This window comes from Lissotriton helveticus, chromosome 1_2, assembly GCF_964261635.1.
Source record: "Lissotriton helveticus chromosome 1_2, aLisHel1.1, whole genome shotgun sequence".
Lineage (NCBI taxonomy): Eukaryota > Metazoa > Chordata > Amphibia > Caudata > Salamandridae > Lissotriton > Lissotriton helveticus.
Genome location: NC_136058.1, coordinates 364,584,658 through 364,607,143, shown reverse-complemented (window position 1 = coordinate 364,607,143; position 22,486 = coordinate 364,584,658). Strand labels below are relative to the sequence as shown.

Here is a 22,486-nt window from a genome sequence, read left to right as displayed (position 1 = left end):
TTTAGGCACAGATCTCTCTACTGGGGTTAATGTATGACATTGTTCTGCATTCTGCCCATCAATTGTTCTTTTTGCATTGTTCTATCCCAGACCTTCTTGCAGCCACTCCTCTGCACCCCTACTCTATGGTCTAACTTGTTCTCCAGCATTGGATCCTTCATAGATTCATCATTGTCAAGCTGGGAAGCATAGTCGGCAAATCTATGAAAGATACCAATGCTGGAGAATTCTAGTAACGTGTAAGTAACCTAGCCTCCATTCATTATCATCTTCCCTTTACTCATTCCTGTCCTGTGTGTTCTAGCTGTCTTCCTCCTCCAGTCTTGGGCCCATGGATTTTATACCCGTTCAGATGTCCACTTTCCTGATAAAAATTCAGGAGCTTCGGGCCTGTCTCTGTACATTGGTCGAAGCAATGCCAGAGAACCCAGTCAGTTACAGTGTCATTGAAAGTGATAACATACAGGGTGGAACTTGCATGCGCATACTCTGAGACTCAGCTGAGGAGTGAGATGCACAGGTCTGAGCATCAGGTTAAACGTGTCCCCTGATTACTGTTTTGCTTCTGATCGTTGCTGAATCATGGCATTTACAAATCTTTTTCATGGAGCGCATCTGATTGTGGACATGAAAACATCGAGCTCCTGATATTCACCTTGGAGTTGTGTACTGAAGGATAGTTAACCAGCTGTATGGCAGACAATGTAATGGAGATAGTGAGGATCTCTCAAACTGAAAGTGGCCATGTTTACCGTCTAATGAGAAAAGAGAGCCTCTTGCTAACTTACTGTCCAACCTGTTAGCTTCAAACTGATCAGATTTTTATATGTGTTTATTTTGTTTTAATTTGAAATTGCCAGCAGTAGTCCACGCAGCAATTTTCGTGGAGCTCATGGTTGTGCAGCAGAAGACATGGACATATTCCATTTTATTTCTAATTTTACTTACTGTGGCCCATTCACTTGGAGACCATGGTCACAGTAGGCTATTCGGCACATTGTCACGGTGTATGTAGGAAGATCTGTTCATCGATTACACTCTTAACCTTGTTCTTTCTATCTCTACCCATATCACGATTGTCTTTTCTTCTGTCTTTGTCCCCATTTTGCCCTAGTCTCTCCTATGCTTCCCCACACTTCTCTGCCCGCACACTTTTGTATCTCCTATATTGTCTCCCTTTCTCACTCATCGCTCTGTCCCTCCTAATACATGGTCTGCCTTGTACCCCATTTCACAAATCCTCATTTTGCCTCTGTTATGTCTTTTGTTTCTTTTTCCCTTCACCTATCCCAGCTCACTCTGTCGCTTTGATTCGCCTCCCCCATTGTTATGCCTCCCTCCCTCAGTCTGTTCTCTTCTCTCTAGCTCCTCTTTCTATGTTTACTTCCATGTCTTCTCACTCCTACCCTTGTCGTCCTAACAGGCCCGCCTAACCTGTCCTTGCTGTAACATGCGCAAGATGGACGCTGTCCTGACCAAGTGTTTCCATGTCTTCTGCTTCGAGTGTGTCAAGACGCGCTACGACACCCGCCAGCGGAAATGCCCCAAGTGCAACGCTGCTTTTGGAGCCAACGACTTCCACCGCATCTACATTGGCTGATTATGGTCGTGTAAACACCAATAGATAACTGCCAGGACATCCTTTTCACTCTTCAAACCAGCGTAAAACGCTTCAAACTCGGTTTCATCCAAATGTCTGTCTGCCATAGTCCATGGCGCGGCACCTGTTTAAAGCCCCACATCCTGAGGGCAGGGACTCTGCATTGGTGGCCCAGTTTTATGACTCCTACTGTTTTCCTGCTCATGCCAATCCTATGTGGGATTCAAAAGCATGGCCCTGGAGGAACTGAATTTTGGTTTTCCATTTTTCCATGATTTTATAACTTGCCTCCAAGGGAGGTGCCCCAAAAACCTGGCAGCTGGCCCATACAACATCCAAGACCGTTCTGAGTGGATTTCTTTTTGTTTACATCTGTGCGATCATCTAATAAATTTGTTGTTCTGAACTACCGGAAGCAGACAGGGAGCTGCTAAATGAGGTGGACTTAGAAGAGTGATATTAAGTGAGTTGTTAACAGTGGCATGCCTGCATCCCATCCCTAGGGTGCTTGAATCCCTAGGTCATGTGAAAGAGAAATGAGAAGAGGGTCACTAAGGCTGTGGGTAAAACCATCTTGGCACATGAGACTAATAATCCAATTCTTGTGGAGCTAGATATACTTTAGCATTTTTTTCTAAGAGAGAACAGGCGGTTGGGTCAGTGGCGTACTATTCTTTGATTGGATTCAGCCCTTTTTATGAGACCAAGTTAAATACCAGAGGTCTTGCATTTTCAGTCCACATTTATGGGTTCTTACGACAACCTTTTTGGAAAAGCAGGCTGAACTTTTCCCTGTAAAGCAACAGTTATTCATTTTGGTTCCTGAGTGCACTGAAGGCCATGCCTTCACCCACCAACATACCATGCTTGCTGGCTTCCTTACTTCAGTCCATTTTCTCCTGTCGGTGAAATTGACATGCGTTGTTCCCTAGCGTGAGTGAGTACAGCTCACCCATGCTTTTCCCATGCACCCTTTTGTTTTCTCCTGGGGCCAAGGTTTCCTGTCCACCATCTTCGTTGCCCAAATCCATTAACTTCCTTGCTTGCCATACGCCAGCCTCTCACTCTCTTGGCTCCACTGGTTTTAGAAAAAAAATCTGACTTTTAAAGACAGTCATGGTTTGAATACAGGAACTGATGTGGACCTTTGTCATCTAGTTCAATCAGTGACAAAGAGGGAGAAGTAGGAAATAGAAACTGAGGCAGTTCATGTCACAAAGCAGCGAGAAGGCAAGTGGACAATTGCTGAGGGCCTGACATGTGCCACCAATATGGGGGTTTAACTTATTTAGAATGGCATCTCATTCTAGAAAAGAATGTTTGTACCACAGGAAACAGTGATGTGTGCCACTTTGACCCAGAAAGAAAGCCATGAATTCAGTGCATTTCCATTTGCCTATCTCATCAGGCTTGTATTCCTCCACAGAAAAGAGTGGGAGCTATTTTTTTTTTTTTTTAGAGAATATGCAGTATTATCTATTTAATATATGCTCATTCTAAGTGTTGTCCTGATTCACAAGTGAAGATTACAAAACCCTTTGTCATGACAAATATATTGGCGCCAAACAGCTAACTTATGCTTACTGCCCTCCACATGACCATCCCGAGCATAGAGGAAGAAGGGAGGGAGCTGAAGAACCGGTTTTGGGAAATACCAGTAACATTACACAAGATTTATACTGTTTTCACTTAAAGTATGTTTCTCCATCGCCCATTCTAGACCAAGAGGAACATTCTGTGATGCAAGTCCAGACAGTGGTAATGGTAGAAAGTATGCCTGACTTCCATGGAGCTGCTTTACCTTTTACCATCCACTGATTAATTTGAAACTCTGTTGCTTTGTACCAGAAATCTGGCTTAGCCAGAAAATAACAGTCCCTGATGTAGAAAAGTGTTTTGAGATGGTAATATTTTTATCACGATGGACCACAAGCAACACAACGTCCTGGCTCTTACCCATCTTGTGTAGGATGATTTTGTTTCTTATGATCTGGGTATGAAAACAAACAATTGACCCTATTACTGAGCTCAAAAATCTATCTCAGGGTGCACAAGAAGCTGGAAATGCACCTCTACCTTCCAGCTTCACTAATCAGACATCAGCAGTGGAATATTTGAAGCTACAGCCTGTACCCACAAGTAAATGTTTACTTCCTCTTTTGTTTGGTTCCTCTATATGACACTAAAGTTTAGGGCAAGACTTTGTGCTTGGTTTCGAGTTTGATGAGCAGATATTCCATTCAGAATATTTAAAATTTACAGTCAATCTGGGGGTTGTTTCTTCATCAGAATATCTGATTCTTCCATTGTAAGATCCTGTTGTCAAAGAAAGTTTTTGGCAGACACCCTATTTCCTGTAGCAGATGTGCTCGCGTATTTGTACCCTAAATTGGCCTTCACATGACTGCTGGGCAGTGGTTCCCAGCATATTAAGGGCACTGATTTTATTTTTCTGGAAGTCTCCCAGTCTCCTACACTATATTGTCACAGACTAACCTCTGCACACTGGTGTAGTGAATGATGGGTCCAGGGGAGTTTGTGCCACAAGGATAACCACCATCTGCCGAATGTGCTTCCCACCGCAAAATTGAGTTTTTAGTATGTTTTCAAATGAAAGTTTGATTCTTGAAAATGGTTATCTGCTGTTGGTGTAATGCAAAATGTGTCTACTATTCAAGACCTTGTCCATAATGGATGCTTCAAGATCCACAACACTTATTCTGTTTGTTTACCGTCTACCCAGATTGCAAACCAGTGGGTAATTACTTGCTGGTTGAATACTGACCAAAATACCTATACACTCTTGATGGCCGCAGCCCAGATGTGAATCTAAAGTCATTTTACATGTAGGTGAGCTGACAGAACCTATAAATGAACTGGGCCCTTTTCTACTCACCTCCTTCCTCTTCTGTAGAGCCTTGCAGTTTGTTCCAGCAGTTGTATCTCCTGTTACGACAAAGTACCTTTAATTGAGGAACACACGTAGGGCATTATTTTAAGTTAGTGGTAAAGATTAGAAGGTGGTATGTATGTGCTTGGGGATGCCTCAGATATTCACCACATGAGTCGGTGTGGGTACTTTATATACTACAGTTCGTCCTAAGCCAGATAGTTTCAAAACCTGATCATTCCAAATTAACTGCCTTCGCAGGCAATTCTTTATTGGCCCTTAATTTTGCTGATCATTCAAGTTCAAGGAAACCCTGTGTAGGCATCAATGTCCTTTTGAGCTGCAGAGCACCCAAGAACGCTAAAAGTAACATGCAACAGAAGAGAATGTAGGGGTGCCGCGTGTGGCTGCTCATGAGCCAAAGACAAGGTCCCTGCCTGGGACTTACATTCTGAATTGTTGTGTCCTTGCTTTACTTACAAATTTGCAGCGCAAGCAGTGAAGAGCACTACAAGACCAGAACTTGGATGCAAATACAAAATTAACTTTCAACCCAAAGATTTATCCCCATACAAAGAGACCTTGAGATTGCATGGTAATCCCCTTTCACTCCCACCACAGTACCACACTCCTATAACGATCTCTAGATAGGCCCAAATAGTAGGATGTACTTGAAGGATGCACACCCTTCTCTTCCCCTTGCATCTGTTTCCTCCATAGAGGTTGAGTCATTCATCATCTATGTTAAAACTTCTCTGACACCCGTAGGAAATGTACTTTGTGACATGGACTTGAGACCTGCTTGTTGGTCATTGCCTGCTGGAGTTGTATAGAGTGGTGAGGCATTGTTGTTTGTGCATGTGGTGGATTGGTTACTGCTTGCAGGAGCTGTACTGGGGTGTGCATGTGTGCCTGATTGGATTTGTCAGTGCTTGTAGTAGTTGTACAATTGGGTGTGCAGGGACGGAGTAGATGTTTGGGAGACTCTAGAGAACTGAGAAGACGACAAAGTAAAAGGTGGCAACTTCGAAATGTCTTGGCTTACTGAACTCAGTTATGTGACCATTGACGATACGTTGAACAGCTATATTTTGAGTTTTGTATTTTTTGTACTATGTGACAATGCAGAATAAATACTTGTTTTTGGACAATTTATTTCTCTGTGTTATTGTTCTACCCCTTGTTTCTCGCTCTGTCTCGTTTTGATTTTCTTCCACAGGGACAGCACTGATCCCCGGTGGCACATGTCGATCACTACCTGGATTTGCACTGATCTATTATAAATCCAGGAAGTCGTAAGAAAGGAGTTAAGGAGATACAGGCCTATAGAACTTGTGTACAAGGACAGTATTCAGCAATATTTTGGGGAGCTCTCCCAGAAAACAGCAAGAAATTATAGATGAGCAAAGGAAACCAACCAAACATTCTGTAACAAATACATCTCCTAGACTTCTAGCCGTAGATTCCTTATCTTAGAATTATCCAGGCATCAGACTGGATATGGAAAGTATTTGCGAGCTGTACTTCTGCATGCTCGTAGGGGGTATTGTTGGGCTCCACGTGGCATTGGTGGCATCCGTACCAGAAGTGACATGCACAGTGTCTATATTGGAGCCACACCAAAGAACTGACATCAGTTCTTTTCTTCTGTGTCAGTCGGTGCTGATTCATAGAAACTTATACCCAGTCATTTTTTTACTTTGACAAAAAAGTAAAAAAGAAAATCTTATTTAATTGGTATTCTTCTCCTGGTGTGTGGCAGGCTGTCAGATAGGAAGGCCGGATTCAACCCCTTTGTCATCTCTCACTGCCAGATGTCGGTGACTGACCCGCACCTTGTTTGCCTCTCGTGTCTCGAGCATGACCACAATGTGAAGACCTGTGTGGACTGCCATGCCATGCATACCAAGGCCTTGAGGGAGCGCTCCCTCAAGCACTTTGCCGCTTGACGTTCGTTGCCGCCATGGTCTTGATCCCGGTCGAAAAGAAGGTCCCGGAGCCCAAGGTCCTCATCACACTCAGTCATCCTCTGGTAAGCCCACAGAAAGGAGAAGAGTAAGAAGTCTAAGAGGTCTTCGTCTTTGCTGAAGTCACCAGGTGAGACGAGGAAGTGTTGTCATTTGAGGCCTGGCTCCGCGGTTGAGCCTGGGCTGGCTCCGAGCCCCCCCAAGCTTTCAGAAGCTGGAGCTACTCCCACCCAACTCCATGAGGCCAAGCACCTCATATTTGGGCAGTTCCTTTCCTGCAGGTGCAGGCTGGGGAGGGGCTGCTATTGGTTCTCCATCAGCAGTTGTGGCTCCAGTCTGAGCCCTTGAATCCTCGGATGGGTTCAGACTGGTGCCGGTCATACCACCTTGACCTTTACCCAGGACGGTCCTGATGCTGAATCTCCCGGCGGTTCTGGCACCGTCCCCGTTCTCATCCAGACTCTGCCGTGAAGCTGGAGGAGCGCCGTCCAACGCCTGCACCGACTGAAGCCATGCCTTCCAGGCCAGAGCCTGAGCTCTATTACTATGAGCTGGGACTCAGGGAGGATTGGAAGGGGTCTCTGGACCCTGAAGTATATAAGCCCTTAGACCCAAAGATGGACTGGTGTGAGGATTTGGTGGGCACGAGTGGACTGGACACCTCTCAAGATACTGGCATGGTCTCTACTACCTTGGCTACGGAGGAGGGAGCATCTTTCACTGTGGTGGTGATAAGGGCAGCTGGGGTCCCGGACCTTAACCTACCGTCAGTGGCGGTCAAGACTAATGTCGTGACAGAGGTGCAAGCTGCTTCAGCTGGGAGTGACCCCATTTAATTACACCCTCATGGGTGTCCTGTGAACAGGACGATTGCCTACAGCCCGCCTTAGGAGACCCCAATTTCCTCACTTAACACCCTACCCCGGAGAACTTGGTTGTTCAAGCTTCCACCTCCTGTGTAACTCTTGGCACTTTCCTTACCACTCCACCGTATATGGAATCCAAGAGGCTGGATGCCTTAGGAAAAAAAATGTCTTTCACCAGCCTGGCACAGCAGTCCAAGAGCACTGTGTCCCTTTTGGGCCATTACTCCCATTCACTGTGGGATTCTGTTGCGTGGGTGCTGCCCATAGTCTCGGAGGACGCTCAGGCTCTACTCTCCCAAGCTTTTGCAGATGCAGTTAAGTTCACGATCTGCTGTGGTCTGGACATGACCGACTCGCTGGGCAGATCGGTTTCTTCGTCGGTGGCTGAGAACTTGTTTTTCCAGCGATGTCCAAGCATCTCTTATGGACATGACCTTTGATGGCTCCCGTCTCTTCGGAGTCCAGGTGGATTGAGCACTGGAGCGCTTCAAGGACAACAGGGCTACGCCTGGTCCTTGCGCCCTTCCATGGCCCCTCGCTAACCATAGTCTGCCTTTCACGGCCATGGAAGAGTCTTCCAGCCATGTCATTACCCGCCAAGCCACCGCAATGCGCAAGCTTTCCAGCCTCTGTCTGACTGAAGACGTGGTACTCACAAACCCCTTGCGTAGGTCAGCCAGAGTTCAGGCCCTTGCACCACACTCCCAGCACCCGTAGCCTCGAAACCCCTTTACTTTGCCCTCTTACTATCATCAACACTCAGTAGGAGGGAGGATACTCCATTATCTGCCCCACTGGAGGTCAATAACATCTGACTGCTGGGTCGGATGTTATCAGACCCAGGGGTCTGATGTTATTGACCTCCAGTGGGAGGTCAATAACACATAGGCGATTCCCTCCCCTTCGTGACTCCACTCATGCCACCCGCTTGCGACAGGCTAACGGAGTACCATATCTCCTTACTCCACCAGGAAATGACTGCTCTCTTAGCCAAGAGAGCCATAGAGAGGGTGCCGGTGTCAGAAGTAGGTTGTGGTTGATGTTCCCACAAATTTCTGTTCCCAAGAAGGACAGAGGCCTTTGTCCTATCCTAGACCTGCACCGCCTCAATTATTTCCTCCTCAAAAAGGGCCTCATGGCCTATTGCATCATGCTTGTGACACATTCCCACTGGCATATGCAGGCTCTGCAGTGGGACCGGCAGTTCCAGTGGGTGCATCATCAGTGAACCTCTCCCACATGGCCAGATCATGGGGAGAACTGCAAATGATCTGCAGTGGTGGTTAACAAACTGCGATTTGGTCAGAGAAAGACCCCTCTCCCTTCCCCGTTTGGATCTGACAATGGTGACAGATGCATCAGTCCTGGGATGGGGCAGGTATCTGGGAGAGGTGGACATCAGAGGCCCCTGGTCTCTGGCAGAATCCGGAATCCACATCAACATTCGGAGATGGCAATCTGGCTGGCAATGAAAGCCTTGCTACCCTCCATCAAGGGATGGCTAGTGCAGGTCATCCTCATCATCAAGGTTAAGAGATCATAAATATAGTGGGCATTCAGAATATTAAAAACACAATCCCTTAAATAAAATAAAACAAACAAGGAGCCATGGTACACTAATAAGAGTGTAAGTCAGATTAAAACATCAGGGATCACCTATGCTGTAATGCATATTTAAAGAATGTGACAACTCCAAAACAAACCATAAGATCTGGTAGGGACTGCACGTATCGAAGAACCGGATGTGTCGGGAGACTGAGGTACCTCTCAGCAGGGGGAATTCACACATCCTAGCATAACAATTGTAAAACCCACAAACGAAAGTAAAATGTATAGGATAGGATAGGATAAAAGATTGTAAAGCGCTCGATTGCCGTGGCGTCTTGACGCTGATGTGTGTGAACAGCTCCAAAAACTGCAGCTTCAACAGCTTAGATGACAGAGAAAAGAAGCGTCTTCAGGTCCTTCCTAAACACCTTCCTGTCAGCTTGGAATCCAGAGGTAGTCTGTTCCATAGGTGCGCTGCCCCGTTGGATAATGTCCTACCTCCCCATCTAGCCCGCTTAATCTTAGCCATCTTAAGTAGACCCAGGTTAGTGGATCTTAGAGGGTGTACGGGGGTATAGGGCGTGAATAATTTGGAAACCTCGTCAGCGCCACCTCCATAAAGCGCCTTGTGAGCCAGGCACAAGGTCTTAAAATCCACACGCTGCTGCACTGGAAACCAATGCAACGATTTAATGCCCGCTGAAGTTGAGCAACCCCTGGGGATGTTCAGGAGCAACCTTGCTGCTGCATTCTGAAGAGACTGAAGCTTTCCCATCTGTGTTTTGTCTATGCCCATAAAAAGGGCATTACATTAACAGGAAAAGACTCACCATTACTGTCTTTTGAAGCTCACGTGAGATAAATGGGAAAATCTTTCTTAGTGTTTTTAAGAGAAAGAAACAGGATGACGTCAGACTGTTAACCTGGGCGGAGAAATTTAACTTGTAATCAAAGATGACCCCAAGGTTCCTAACCTTAGAGACGGGAGACGGACACCTCCCAGCCTCGACTGGCCACCATGAATCATTCCACACGGGGGGTCCCCCTCCAAATTCTATCACCTCCGTTTTATCTGTATTGATCTTCAAAAAATTATGGTTCATCCAGGTAATGATCTTTGATAGGCAGGCATGAAATTTAACGGCTGTGACCTCAGGCTGCTTGCAGATGGAAATAACAAGTTGTGAGTCATCAGCGTAAGATACCAACGCGAAACCAAACCTTCTGATGAGCCTAGCCAGCGGGGTGACATATATATTAAACAGTGTGGGGGATAAAGCTGATCCCTGCGGAACCCCGCATGGAAGATGAAAGCTCTCAGATTTGAGTCCGTCCTAAACCAAATTTTTTCCCTGTCCTCCAGAAAGGAGGAGAGCAGGACAAGGGCGGAACCCTCAACCCCTAGATCCCTCAGTCGCTGCACTAACACCGTGTGATTCACGGTGTCAAATGCTGCCGATAGGTCTAGGAGAATAAGGACCGCCCTGCCCCCACCATCCACAACCCTCCGTATTTCCTCAGTTGCAACAATCAAGGCCGATTCGGTGGAATGACAGGCACGAAAGCCATGTTGTGTTGGGTCTAGAAAATTGTTTAAATTCAGATAGTCACTCAACACCTTATTCAACGATTTCTCAATGACCTTCGCCACCATTGGTAATCCAGCAATCGGATGATAATTCTTTAGCACCTGCGGATCCAGGTTGGGTTTTTTGAGCAAGGGTCTAATGGCCACTTGTTTCCACAATGCAGGATATGAACTGGTCTCCAATACTTGATTAATGAGGGGCGTCAGCCTCTCACAGATCTTCTTGGAGGACAAATGGATAATAGCAGGGGGGCATGGGTCCTCAGGAGAGCCTGATTTTATAGAAAGGAGCAGTTTTTGCACCTCCTCATTTGCCATTTCTAGAAAGCAGGACAATCTGCACTGCGTTAGCAACAGACCCTCCTCTGAGTACCCATTGGCATCACAAGATCCCTGCATGTTTAAAAGGTCCTCATGTATTACTTGGACCTTGTTTTGAAAAAAAAGGGCCAGCTTGTTGCACATCTCCTGGTCTGCCTTAAAAGCATTTTCCGGCTGTGGTTTTGCCAAAAGGTGAACCGCTCTAAAAAGTTATGTTCGAGGCATATGGGCTGCAGATGGTACATTTATGAATAGATCGCCATCTGGTGTTGGGCTCGGATGATTGCACTTTGTTTTTCTTCTGGAGAAGTCTTTGTCGTCATAGATGACTCCTCCTCTCGGTGTTAGTGCGCATGGGCATCGGCTCCATCCTTAGATTGTTTTTTTCCGCCATCGGGTTCGGATGAGGATCGAAGCGCTCCGGACCGACTTCAACAAAGAAGGTTATAACCGGCGCGTATTCCTTTCCAAATCGACGGTATTGTTATCGAACGCGACTTTACTCCATACCGACGCGGTTCGAAGGACGACGACTACGAGAAACTCGACGTAGTCCAGCCCGGGGTCCATGGAAAGGACTCCATTCAAAAAATGTCCAACGTGTGGTGCTAAGTTCCCACACAAGGACCTACACGAGGTGTGCAACCTCTGCTTGTCCCCTGAACACGAATCCAGGGACTGTGAGGCCTGTGCAGCGTTCTCTTCAAAATCGACGATTAGAAACCGTCGAGCCCGAAGACACGAGGTATCGAGAATGCAGTCACAAGCAATCCCGGAGCTGTTTGAGGACCAGCACCCAGAAGAGGAGGAAGAAGAGGCCGACGAGGCGGGGTCTGAAGAGGACGAGTCTGACGTCGAGGAAATCGACGTCCAACAAACCGTGAGTGACGACGTCCCGTTACCAAAAAACAGACCCCCCACGGTATCGACCCCGCCTTCGAGCCCGGTCAGACAACCGAAAAAAGTTTCCAACGCCCCGCCTTAGAGCCCGGCAACGAAACAGAAACCGAAACACTCGGTCTCCCATCATAGTGGTTCCGGTTCCGATAAACGGACCACATCGACACCGAAGCTCCAAGTCAAGGAAAGCTCGAAGTCGAAGCAGACCATGTCGACACCGAAGCACGCTTCGGCGTCGAAAACACCCTCGACACCGGGGACATCTTCGATACCGAAGAAATCTGATCCGAATAAAATCTCGGCACCGAAAATACAAATGGACATTCAAAAGAAAAAACACCTTTCGGACCCGAAAACTGCGGTACCGACACAGGAACACGGGAATGATCCTAAACAAAAGACTCTGTTTATTGACCCAAAGACTGGCAAGGTAGTCACAGAACTACCTAAAAAGAGGAAGAATGAACATTCGGACGACAAGACTCATCCGAAGAAGAGAACAATGGGGACGAATACAACTCCTCCCTCTTCTCCCAAACCTAGACACACACCATCTTCTCCTCTTCCTCACAATAGGCCAAATATTCCTCCCACACGACCATCTACACCTACAACAGATGTAGAGAGTGACACAGGGGAGGGGGAACATCCTGGGGATGATGAAGACACAATCCCAGAGGAGGCAGACCCATGGGAAGAGTATAATGTAGGATCGGATAATGATAACGACCCTGAATTGTATCCCTCAAAACCTTCACCTCCTGATGACAATACTGGGTTTGCACAACTCATTAATAGAGCAGCAACATATCATAAGGTAGAACTACATGCAGAACCTCAAATAGAGGACTTCTTATTAGAAACACTACCTACTGCACAAAGAACATCAGGAACACTACCAATGCTTAAGGGCCTTCTCAGTCATACATCAGAGATATTCAAAGACCCAGTGAGGGCTAGGGTATTGAACCCAAGAATCGATAAAAAATATAGGGCAGCTCCAAAAGACCCAATATACATTAAAGGGCAAATTCCTCTAGACTCACTAGTGGTCACAAACGCTCGGAAGAGAGCAAACTCTTTATCTACAGGAGAAGCTCCACCTCCTGACAAAGAGTCTAAACTAATAGATGCCTCTGGCAAGAGAGTGGCATCTCAAGCGGCAAACAGCTGGCGCATAGCTAATACGCAAGCACTACTTGCAAGGTATGACAGAGCGCATTATGATGAGTTAGAAAAACTCATCACACATCTCCCTAAAGAACATCAAAAGAGGGCAGATCAACTCATACAAGAAGGGAAGTTAATTACTAACACTTCAATAAAGTGCGCCCTAGACGCGGCAGACACTGCAGCAAGGTCTACAAACACAAGCATCATGTTAAGGAGACATGCATGGCTCAGAGTATCGGGGTTCAAACAAGAAGTACAAACATCGTTACTGAACCAACCTTTTGATGGGAAAACACTTTTCGGCACAGGGACAGATGAGGCCCTAGAAAAGATGAAGAAGGATACCGAAACGGCTAAATCAATGGGAGCATTGCAACAGCCGACACAAAGAGGTTCCTTTCGTAGATCCACCTATAGAGGAGGATTCAAAAATACAGGTACAAGCCAGCAGCAAACCTCTTTTACACCTACATCACCCAGAGGTAATTCTAGAGGTGGCTACAGGGGTAACAACAACAAGGGTAGAGGTCGCGGAAACAACAACAACCGCAACTCTCCAACCCCAAAACAGTGACTTCATACAGCTCCCCCCAGACCATATAACACCGGTCGGGGGACGCCTATCACAGTTCCTACCTGTCTGGGAAAACATCACATCAGACAGGTGGGTGAGACAAATTATCCAACATGGTTATTGCCTAGAACTCACAGCTACCCCACCAAACATCCCCCCCAAACAGCGTCCAATGAAACAAGATCACCTGACACTGTTAAAACAAGAAGTACTATCACTGCTAGAAAAGCATGCCATAGAGAAAGTTCCACAGCACCAACAAGGAACAGGAGTATACTCCCTATACTTCCTAATTCCCAAAAAGGACGGGTCTCTAAGGCCAATACTGGACCTAAGACCTCTCAACGCATACATAAATTCGGAACATTTCCACATGGTCACGCTCCAACAAGTACTTCCTTTACTGAAGAAAGGGGACTTTCTTTCTACACTGGATCTAAAAGACGCTTACTTTCATATCCCGATTCACAAAGCCCACAGGAAATACCTCAGGTTTGTGGTAGAAGGACAACATTATCAGTTCAAAGTCCTTCCGTTTGGTGTCACAACGGCACCAAGGGTGTTCACAAAATGCCTGGCAGTGGTGGCAGCTCACCTAAGAAGACAACAAATTCATGTCTTCCCATACTTGGACGACTGGCTAATAAAGGCCAGGTCACAAGAGGAATGTCTTCAAAACACACAAAAGACAATTCAGCTACTACACCAGCTAGGGTTCACGGTGAACTACACAAAGGCACACCTACAACCAAACAAGGTTCAACAATATCTGGGGGCTACTATAGACACAGAAAAAGCCAAAGTGTACCCCAACCCAGTCAGGATCCAAACAATGCTTACAGTCATTCAAAGATTTCAGCCACAACACTCACTAACAGCAAGAGTGTTCATGCAGCTATTAGGGATGATGTCATCCTGCATACTGCGAATACCATATGCCAAACTACAAATGCGTCCGCTACAAGAATTCTTAGCGACACAGTGGAATCAGGCTCAAGGGCAGATTACAGATCTGGTGTTGGTAGACGACCGCACACACCGCTCTCTGAAGTGGTGGAACATAACAAACATTGCCAAGGGGCGGTCGTTCCTAGAACCAATTCCACAGGTGACAATAACAGCAGACGCATCGCTCACCGGATGGGGAGCACATATGGACAAATACACAGTACAAGGAAGGTGGAGTGTGCAGGAAAGAAGACTGCACATCAATCATCTAGAACTACTAGCAGTGTTTCTAGCATTGAAAGCCTTCCAAATACATGTTACCAACAAAGCAGTCCTGATCAGAACAGACAACATGACAGCAATGTATTATATTCAAAAACAGGGGGGGACGCACTCTCTCCAACTATCCAGACTAGCACAGGAAATTTGGAGATGGGCCATTCCTCAAAACATCTATCTGTTAGCCGAACACCTACCAGGAGTCCAAAACCAGATAGCAGACATCTTAAGCAGACAGTCGGAACAAATACACGAATGGGAACTGCACCAACAAATACTGCAGCTATTCTTCCAAAGATGGGGACAACCAGAGATAGACCTCTTTGCCACTCATCAGAACGCAAAATGCCAAAGCTTCGCGTCCAGGTATCCACATCACCTGTCGCAGGGCAATGCGTTATGGATAAATTGGTCCAACAAATTTGCATACGCTTTTCCCCCTCTCCCACTAATCCCATTAGTGGTCAGGAAGCTGCAACAACATTCAATGACCATGATACTAGTAGCACCCACGTGGGCAAGACAGCCGTGGTTCACCACGCTCCTGCAACTCTCACAAGTGCCACATCAAAAGCTACAAATTCTACCCATGCACCTTACACAGAACCATGGAGAAATAATGCACCCAGATCCAACTCAATTGAACTTAGCGATCTGGCTCCTGAAATCCTAGAATTTGGGTACTTAGATCTACCCCCAAATTGCATGGAGATAATTAAACAAGCGAGACGTCCAACCACCAGAGCATGTTATGCAGCTAAGTGGAAGAGGTTTGCTATACACTGTACTAATAACAATATCAACCCTCTGGACGTATCAACAAAGGAGATTATTTGCTACTTATTACACTTACAGCAATGTAATCTAGCATACACATCTATCAGAGTACATCTAGCAGCTATAGCAGCGTACCTACAAAACAGGCAACACATATCACTGTTCAGAGTACCAGCGATAAAAGCATTCATGGAAGGCCTTAAAAGAGTCATTCCACCAAGATTACCACCTTCCCCAGCCTGGAACCTCAACGTAGTACTCACCAGACTAATGGGGCCACCCTTCGAACCTATGCATAGGTGCGAAATACAATTCCTTACATGGAAGGTGGCTTTCCTTATAGCCATTACCTCACTCAGGAGAGTAAGTGAATTACAGGCATTGACAATACAAGAACCATTCCTACAGTTACACCAGAATAAAGTGGTTCTTAGAACAAACCCAAAGTTCTTGCCTAAAGTAATTTCAGCATTCCACATCAATCAGCCAGTGGAATTACCAGTCTTCTTTCCAAAGCCACAGACAGTGGCAGAAAGGGCTCTACATACACTAGATGTCAAAAGAGCCATTTTGTACTACATAGAAAGAACACAAAACTTCAGGAAAACTAAACAACTATTTGTAGCATTTTCCCCAACACATAAGGGCAATCCTATCTCTAAAGCAGGCATCGCTAGATGGATTGTAAGATGTATACAAATATGTTACATTAAAGCAAAGAAAACATTAACTGTTCCTCCTAGAGCTCATTCTACACGAAAACTAGGAGCATCTATGGCATTCTTAGGGAACATTCCCCTAGATGACATATGTAGAGCAGCAACTTGGTCTACACCACATACATTCACAAAGCACTACTGTGTTGATGTACAGGCTGCACAACAAGCCAGAGTGGGCCAAGCTGTATTAAAAACTCTATTTCAAACAGTTGCGACAGACACTGGTGACCACCGCTAGGGAGGTAACTGCTTTACAATCTATTCATAAATGTACCATCTGCAGCCCATATGCCTCGAACGGAATATGCTACTTACCAGTATGCATCTGTTCTTGGCATAGAGGGCTGCAGAGTGGTACATGCCCTCCCGGCCTCCCCGGAAACCTATGTCTGTCCCAACATTATCTTATTTAGATACACTTACATGGGCATATCTTTATGTACTATACTACACTACTCCATCTAACCCTACTATGGCAAAACAATCTAAGGATGGAGCCGATGCCCATGCGCACTAACACCGAGAGGAGGAGTCATCTATGACGACAAAGACTTCTCCAGAAGAAAAACAAAGTGCAATCATCCGAGCCCAACACCAGATGGCGATCTATTCATAAATGTACCACTCTGCAGCCCTCTATGCCAAGAACAGATGCATACTGGTAAGTAGCATATTCCTTATTAGAGTTAGCCGCATCTCTAATTTTAATTGTAAAATAGTGCTCTTTGGCCTCAATTATCGCATTCTGCTCTCCTGAATTCCACCTTTAGAACTTTGAGCTGAGGAATGTACCAAGGCGAGGATATCCTTAGCCTCCTTACTGTTAACACTTTTTTAGGGGCTACCTGCCTGGCCGCCACCTCAAGCCATTCATTAAACAGGAATGCTGCAGCATTATTATCCGATGAAGGCAGATCAGGACCAGCACCAGTGCTGCCTCAAAGTCACTACCCTGAACCTTATTCCAACCCCAGACCTTTACTTTACCAGGTTTGGTGAGGGGTTCTCGAATAGGATGTATGGTTCTAATAGGGAAATGAATAGCCTTATGATTTGTCTAAGCTAAGGTAGATATGTTCCCCAGCTTAATATCTGGATTATTTGTAAAGATGCCATCCAAGGTATGACCTGCCTTATGGGTCGGTCCGGTCACTAGTTGTCCGAAACTGTAGGCCTCCAAAGTATCCAGCAATTTAGCAGACTCTGAGTTATTTGACAGTTCTAGGTGATAATTAAAATCACCCAGAATAGTGAGAGGGAGGGAATCTGTACAAGACTCCAAAAGTATCTGTAGAGCTTGGGTGAAAGCCAGCCTAACCCCAAGCGGGCGATATATAAGGAGTCCCTGAAACGAAGTGAGATTATTTAATTTTATACAAAAGCGTAGTGCTTCTGCCGGCAGGACTGATATAGATTCTGTCTGTATCTTAAAATGCTCCCGGTATATAATGGCTATTCCCCACCTCAACCCTTTTCTCTATCCTATGACATGATGGCATATCCCTCTGGCACCTCAATGTTCCAGTCGGGAGCGGCTGTGTTGTCCGTCCATGTTTCCGTCAGGAAAAGTATATCTGGGGAGGATGCCTGAATCAGTTCCTCCACTTCGTATTTATGTTTTCGCATGGAGCGGATATTCAATAAGATACATTGGGCAGTACATTGATTTGTCCCTTGCAAGTCATTGATTAATCCCCCCTTGTTGGTAGTCCTTACCCCTATCCCCCTTCCTCCAACATTGTCTATGGACAACGGTGTGAGAAAGTGCTCTCTTTCTGCATGGTTGCCCCCACTTCTTGCTGAATTGCTGATGTACTTTGACTGAGTGTGTCCTGGGTTCGTACTAATCAGGTACCCAGGGCCAATGTTCTTTCCGTAAAACTGCATCCTAAACCAAATTGGGATCTCTGGGCACAGGTCAGCCCCTGGTAAATGGTACCACAGGTGCCCAGGGCAAAGTGACCAGAGAAGGCCTCTAAGGGCTGCAGCACTTATTGTGCCACCCTTAGAGGTCCTGTACCATTACACTTCCACACTGCCTTTGCAGACTGCGTATTTTGGTGCAGAACAAAGTGAAGAGTCGACATGCACACATCTCTGTGTGCCATGCCTATAACCCACTGCCCTTGCATATGTCAGTCACTCCTCTAGCTGGGTGCACTATACCAGTGGTGAGGGTACAGGTGCATGAGTCCTGTCCCCTAGAGTGTCTAAGTCCATTCTTGGACATTGTAAATGCAGTGCTGCCATTAAGAGTATATTGTCCTGGGAGTTTGTCATTACAAACTCCACAGCACCATAATGGCGATACTGAAAACTGAGAAGTGTGGTATCAAACTTCTCAGCACATTAAACCCACACTGATGCCAGTGTGGGATTTAATGACAAATGCACACAGAGGGCATCTTAGAGATGCCCCCTGAAAACTAACCTACCACTAGTGTCTAGGCTGAGTGGCTGTTTTCAGCTACCACGACCAGACATTTTTCTGGGTCGAGAGCATGTTGCTCTCTAGGGCCTGAAACAATGCACATCCTGAAATGAGGTGCCATTCCTCCTCCCCCAAGATGGGCAAGGTTCACGAAGGGGAAGCTTCAAAGGCTTGTCATTTTTGTGAGCTTCCCCAGGCCACTTGCTGCTCTCAGCAACTGGTCCCCACTGGTTCTGACCCCCACTTTGGGTGGGAGAACCAGCAGGAAAAACAAGTGGGGAAGAGAGGTGTGCCCACCTCTTCCTACTCCACCCCTCAGGTGGGGGAGGCGATGTGAAGCACAACTCTCAGTCCACGCCATCTTGAAGATGGGCAACTCAGCCAACCAGGGACAGGCTCATGCCCCCCTCCCACTGGAGGATGGCATAATAGGGAGTGTACCCACCCCAGGGAATGTACCCATTGGTCCTTGCCTTTTACCTACCTGTAACACCCCTAAATCTAGTATTTAGAGGCACCCCTGAACCTTGCTTCCTCAGAGAAGAAGAAACTAGAAGAAGAAGAAGGACCGAACAGCCGTGTAACAGCTAACAAGAGAAAGACGCCCACTGACTTGCCCCAGCCCTACCGGCCTGTCTCCACCTCGAACCTGCTGCTGCGAAATCCCGGTGTGTCCTGCAGCCAGTAACCTCAAAAACTCTGGAGGACCTGCCTGCCTTTAACTACAAAGACTTTGTCTCCCATGACCACCAGATTTGTTCATCTGCAACCTTGGCCTTGGCCGGAAACCACAAATCCGCACCACTCTGCACCCGCTGTCCACGGCCCGAGCTCGAGTGGGCAAACACCACGAGGATGTCACCCCGGCGAACCTGACCTGAGGTCCACTGACCCCAGACGACGCCTGCAGTCTAAATCCAGAAGGCCCCCCTATCCGTGACGCGGAGCTGGTAAGAAGATCTGACCCCAAAAGGCACCCCTGCACCCGACTCCCCACGGCCTTATGTGCCCAAACTGACAGTGCCTAACCAACCCCTAAGTTCCCAACCAACCCCTAAGTTCCCAACTTACCTCTCAAAGTGGTGGTCGCACCCAGAAGACTTTTGTCCCCAAGCCTGCAGTGTCTTTGCAAACCGGAGGTTCTCCATTGAAAACAACAGGGCCCCCGACGTTGAAACAGCACCCTGCACTTGGCCACCCTCGTGCCACTGAGGGTGCACCTTTGGTGCTAATTTGTTTCCCCATTTGCCCTGAGCTAAAGTCCAGGAGTTGTGCTCCCACACCCAAGTGGCCTGCTTGTCAGCAGCCACCAACCGGAGGCCCCCTGTCCCGCATTGGATAACATTGGGCCTCAGCACTCTGCACCCGGCCTCCCTAGTGCCGCTGATGGTGTAACGAGTGCATCCTTGACCCTGGGGGACCCCTGAGTCTACACCCAGAGCCTCACCTCCCACTACTAAATACCTCAAAACCGATAACACTATGTTCGAGGCATATAAGCTGTAGATGATATGCTTTAGCATAGATCGCCATCTGGTGTTGGGTCCGAATGTTTGCACTTTGTTTTTGTTCGAAGAAGTCTTTGCAGTCACGAGGTAGGTGACTCCTCCTTTCGGTGATAGTGCGGATGGGCATTGACCCATCCCCAGATTGTTTTTTTCCTGCCATCGGGTTCGGATGTGTATTGCCGCGCTCCGTTTTGGTATCGTTTTCAAACCCGTTCGACGAGCAATCCTCTACCCTTGACTGTATTGTCTTTCGATTGCCATTTCCCATTCCACGCATATCGCCTACACTGTGAAAACCTTTGATCGCGAATTTCGAGGCTGGCCGTCATGCCTACCCATGCCGACCACTCCAGCAGTCGATGGAACGGACTCTGTTCAAGCTATGTCTCGGGTGTCGTGCTAAGTTTCCACGCACCGACTTGCACGAGGTTGGTAACCTGTGCTTATCCCCGGAACACGAAGACAATCCTGCGAAGCGTGTCAATCATTCCAATCGAAGAAGACCATCCGTGATCGTCGAGCTCAATGCCACAAGATGCAACGCAACAGCGGCTCCGTACCGGACATCTTTGGCGAAGAACACTGTCCTGCCGAAGAAGAAGAACTGGTCTCCGTGTCCGAAGCTGACTCCGACATGGAGGAAGACCTGAATGCCACTCCAGGTCAACGTCCCTAAGTGCCCACTTAAACCAAAGATAAGGCTCCGGTGTCACCCTCGTCCTCGGGCTCCGGTCGAAGCTGAAAAAAGTTTCAGATGCCCCGCCTTCCAGCCCGGCTATGAAACATAAACACAAGCCTTCCGGCTCCAGCGCGAGCCGGCCCCATTCCTGCGCCGAAGCAACACCTTCGGCACCGAAACATAAAGAGAGAAACAGCTGCCACTTCCCACACCTTCTGCACCGAAGACACCTTCGACACCGAATACCTTGGAGCCGAAACCCTCCAAAACAAAGGACTCTGAAACCTAATCGTCCAAGCCTCAGAGCCGAAGCACTCCACACCTAAAAGCTCGGAGCTGACACCCTCGGCACTGAAAAATTTGGAGCCGAAACATACAACTCCGAAGATTCCACAGCCTAAATAAATCTAAGCATTTGGATTCAAAACACTCTGCACCCAAAGACACTGAGCCCAAATCTTCGATGCCGAACTCCACTCCTAAGGGAACAGATACTCCTTCCAAGGAACTTACATCCAAAGACATACGTCTGGATCCAAAGCAAAAAAGACTTTGTATTGATCCAAAAACAGGACACCTTCTGGCTACTCTTCTTAAAAAACAGAAGTTAGACCTCCCACAGGATGTCCCTATACCTATGAAGAAAAAAAGAGATATGGGTACTAACCCTTCTGTAGTAGGGGATCTCTGCGTATAGTCATAATCTAGTGAATAGTCCCGCCCATGTGCGTGGACCCCGGAGCAATCAAAAATAATCTCTTAAGTTGTCAAAACATGCAGAACTGCACAGACACTTAAGAGAGAATTTAAAGACAGATAATGCAGCCTATATCCACAGGCTACACTGCCCAGTACTTAAACTAGAAATTCCACCAAAATCCACAAACAGCACAGCCTGTCCAGATTTCTCTAAGAGAAAAACCTTGCCTTTAACAGCAAAACCCTCTGGAATGATAGCGAGGAAGAAATGGACAGACACGCCCCCATAGGCTGCCGTTATGTGGCTCAGAACAGGATACTGTGCCTTTAAGAGAACTTTCCAGAAGTCTCACAGTATCCCAGAATGCACTGCAGGTCCCTTTTACTTTCAGTTCTTTTTTCCGGCTCCTGCAAGCAGGACCTTGGAGCATTGAGCTCTCCCTTTTCAAGGGTTTAATTGGTGATTTGTCACTTTTTTTCAAGTTTTTTTGAGTGCTTTTCTTGAAGTACTTTGGTGTTTCTTCCTTGTGTGTGTCTTGGTGCACTCTTTATTTGTGAATATGCCTGCATTGTTTGACAAATGCCCAGAGTGCTCGAGGAAGAAGGCCAAGTCGGACCCACACGAGGTGTGCATCATCTGCCTTCCCTCATCTCATGTCCCAGAGGAGTGTGACATCTGGCAGGGCTTCTCTAGCAGGACCCTGAGAGATAGGATGAAGATCAGGCTCCAAGGCCTGGAAGACAGAAGACTGAAGGCGCAAGGTGGGTCTGGAAGGGCTTCCTCTGCCCATGCTGAGGCCTCTGGGGGGCTCCCCAGGGGCAGGAAGACCAGCAAACGTCCCCATTCTCCGTCGGCGTCGATTGCACCGACTACGGCGTCGAGAGGGATAACTACAGTCTGTGCCCCGTCTCCCCAGGGCTCTGGGTTGAAGCGGCGTCGACGTTCGGCGTCGAGGGAACTGAATAGATCGCCGTCGAGATCACCGGTGACGATTTCGTCGTCGTCTCCGTCGAGTAAT

General features: G+C 47.1%; 1 protein-coding gene across 2 annotated transcripts in view; it reads left to right on the top strand.

Annotated features, from left to right (window-relative positions):
- The window catches only part of RNF20 (ring finger protein 20), a 223,437-nt gene extending 217,792 nt beyond the window's left edge, over positions 1-5,645 (top strand). For both annotated transcript variants that reach the window (XM_078672289.1, XM_078672296.1), the window contains exon 20: positions 1,424-5,645. In XM_078672289.1, the coding sequence (XP_078528415.1) occupies positions 1,424-1,600 (177 nt within the window). In that variant the 3' untranslated portion in view covers positions 1,601-5,645. The remainder of the gene's footprint in view (positions 1-1,423) is intronic.
- Positions 5,646-22,486: the final 16,841 nt, after the last annotated feature.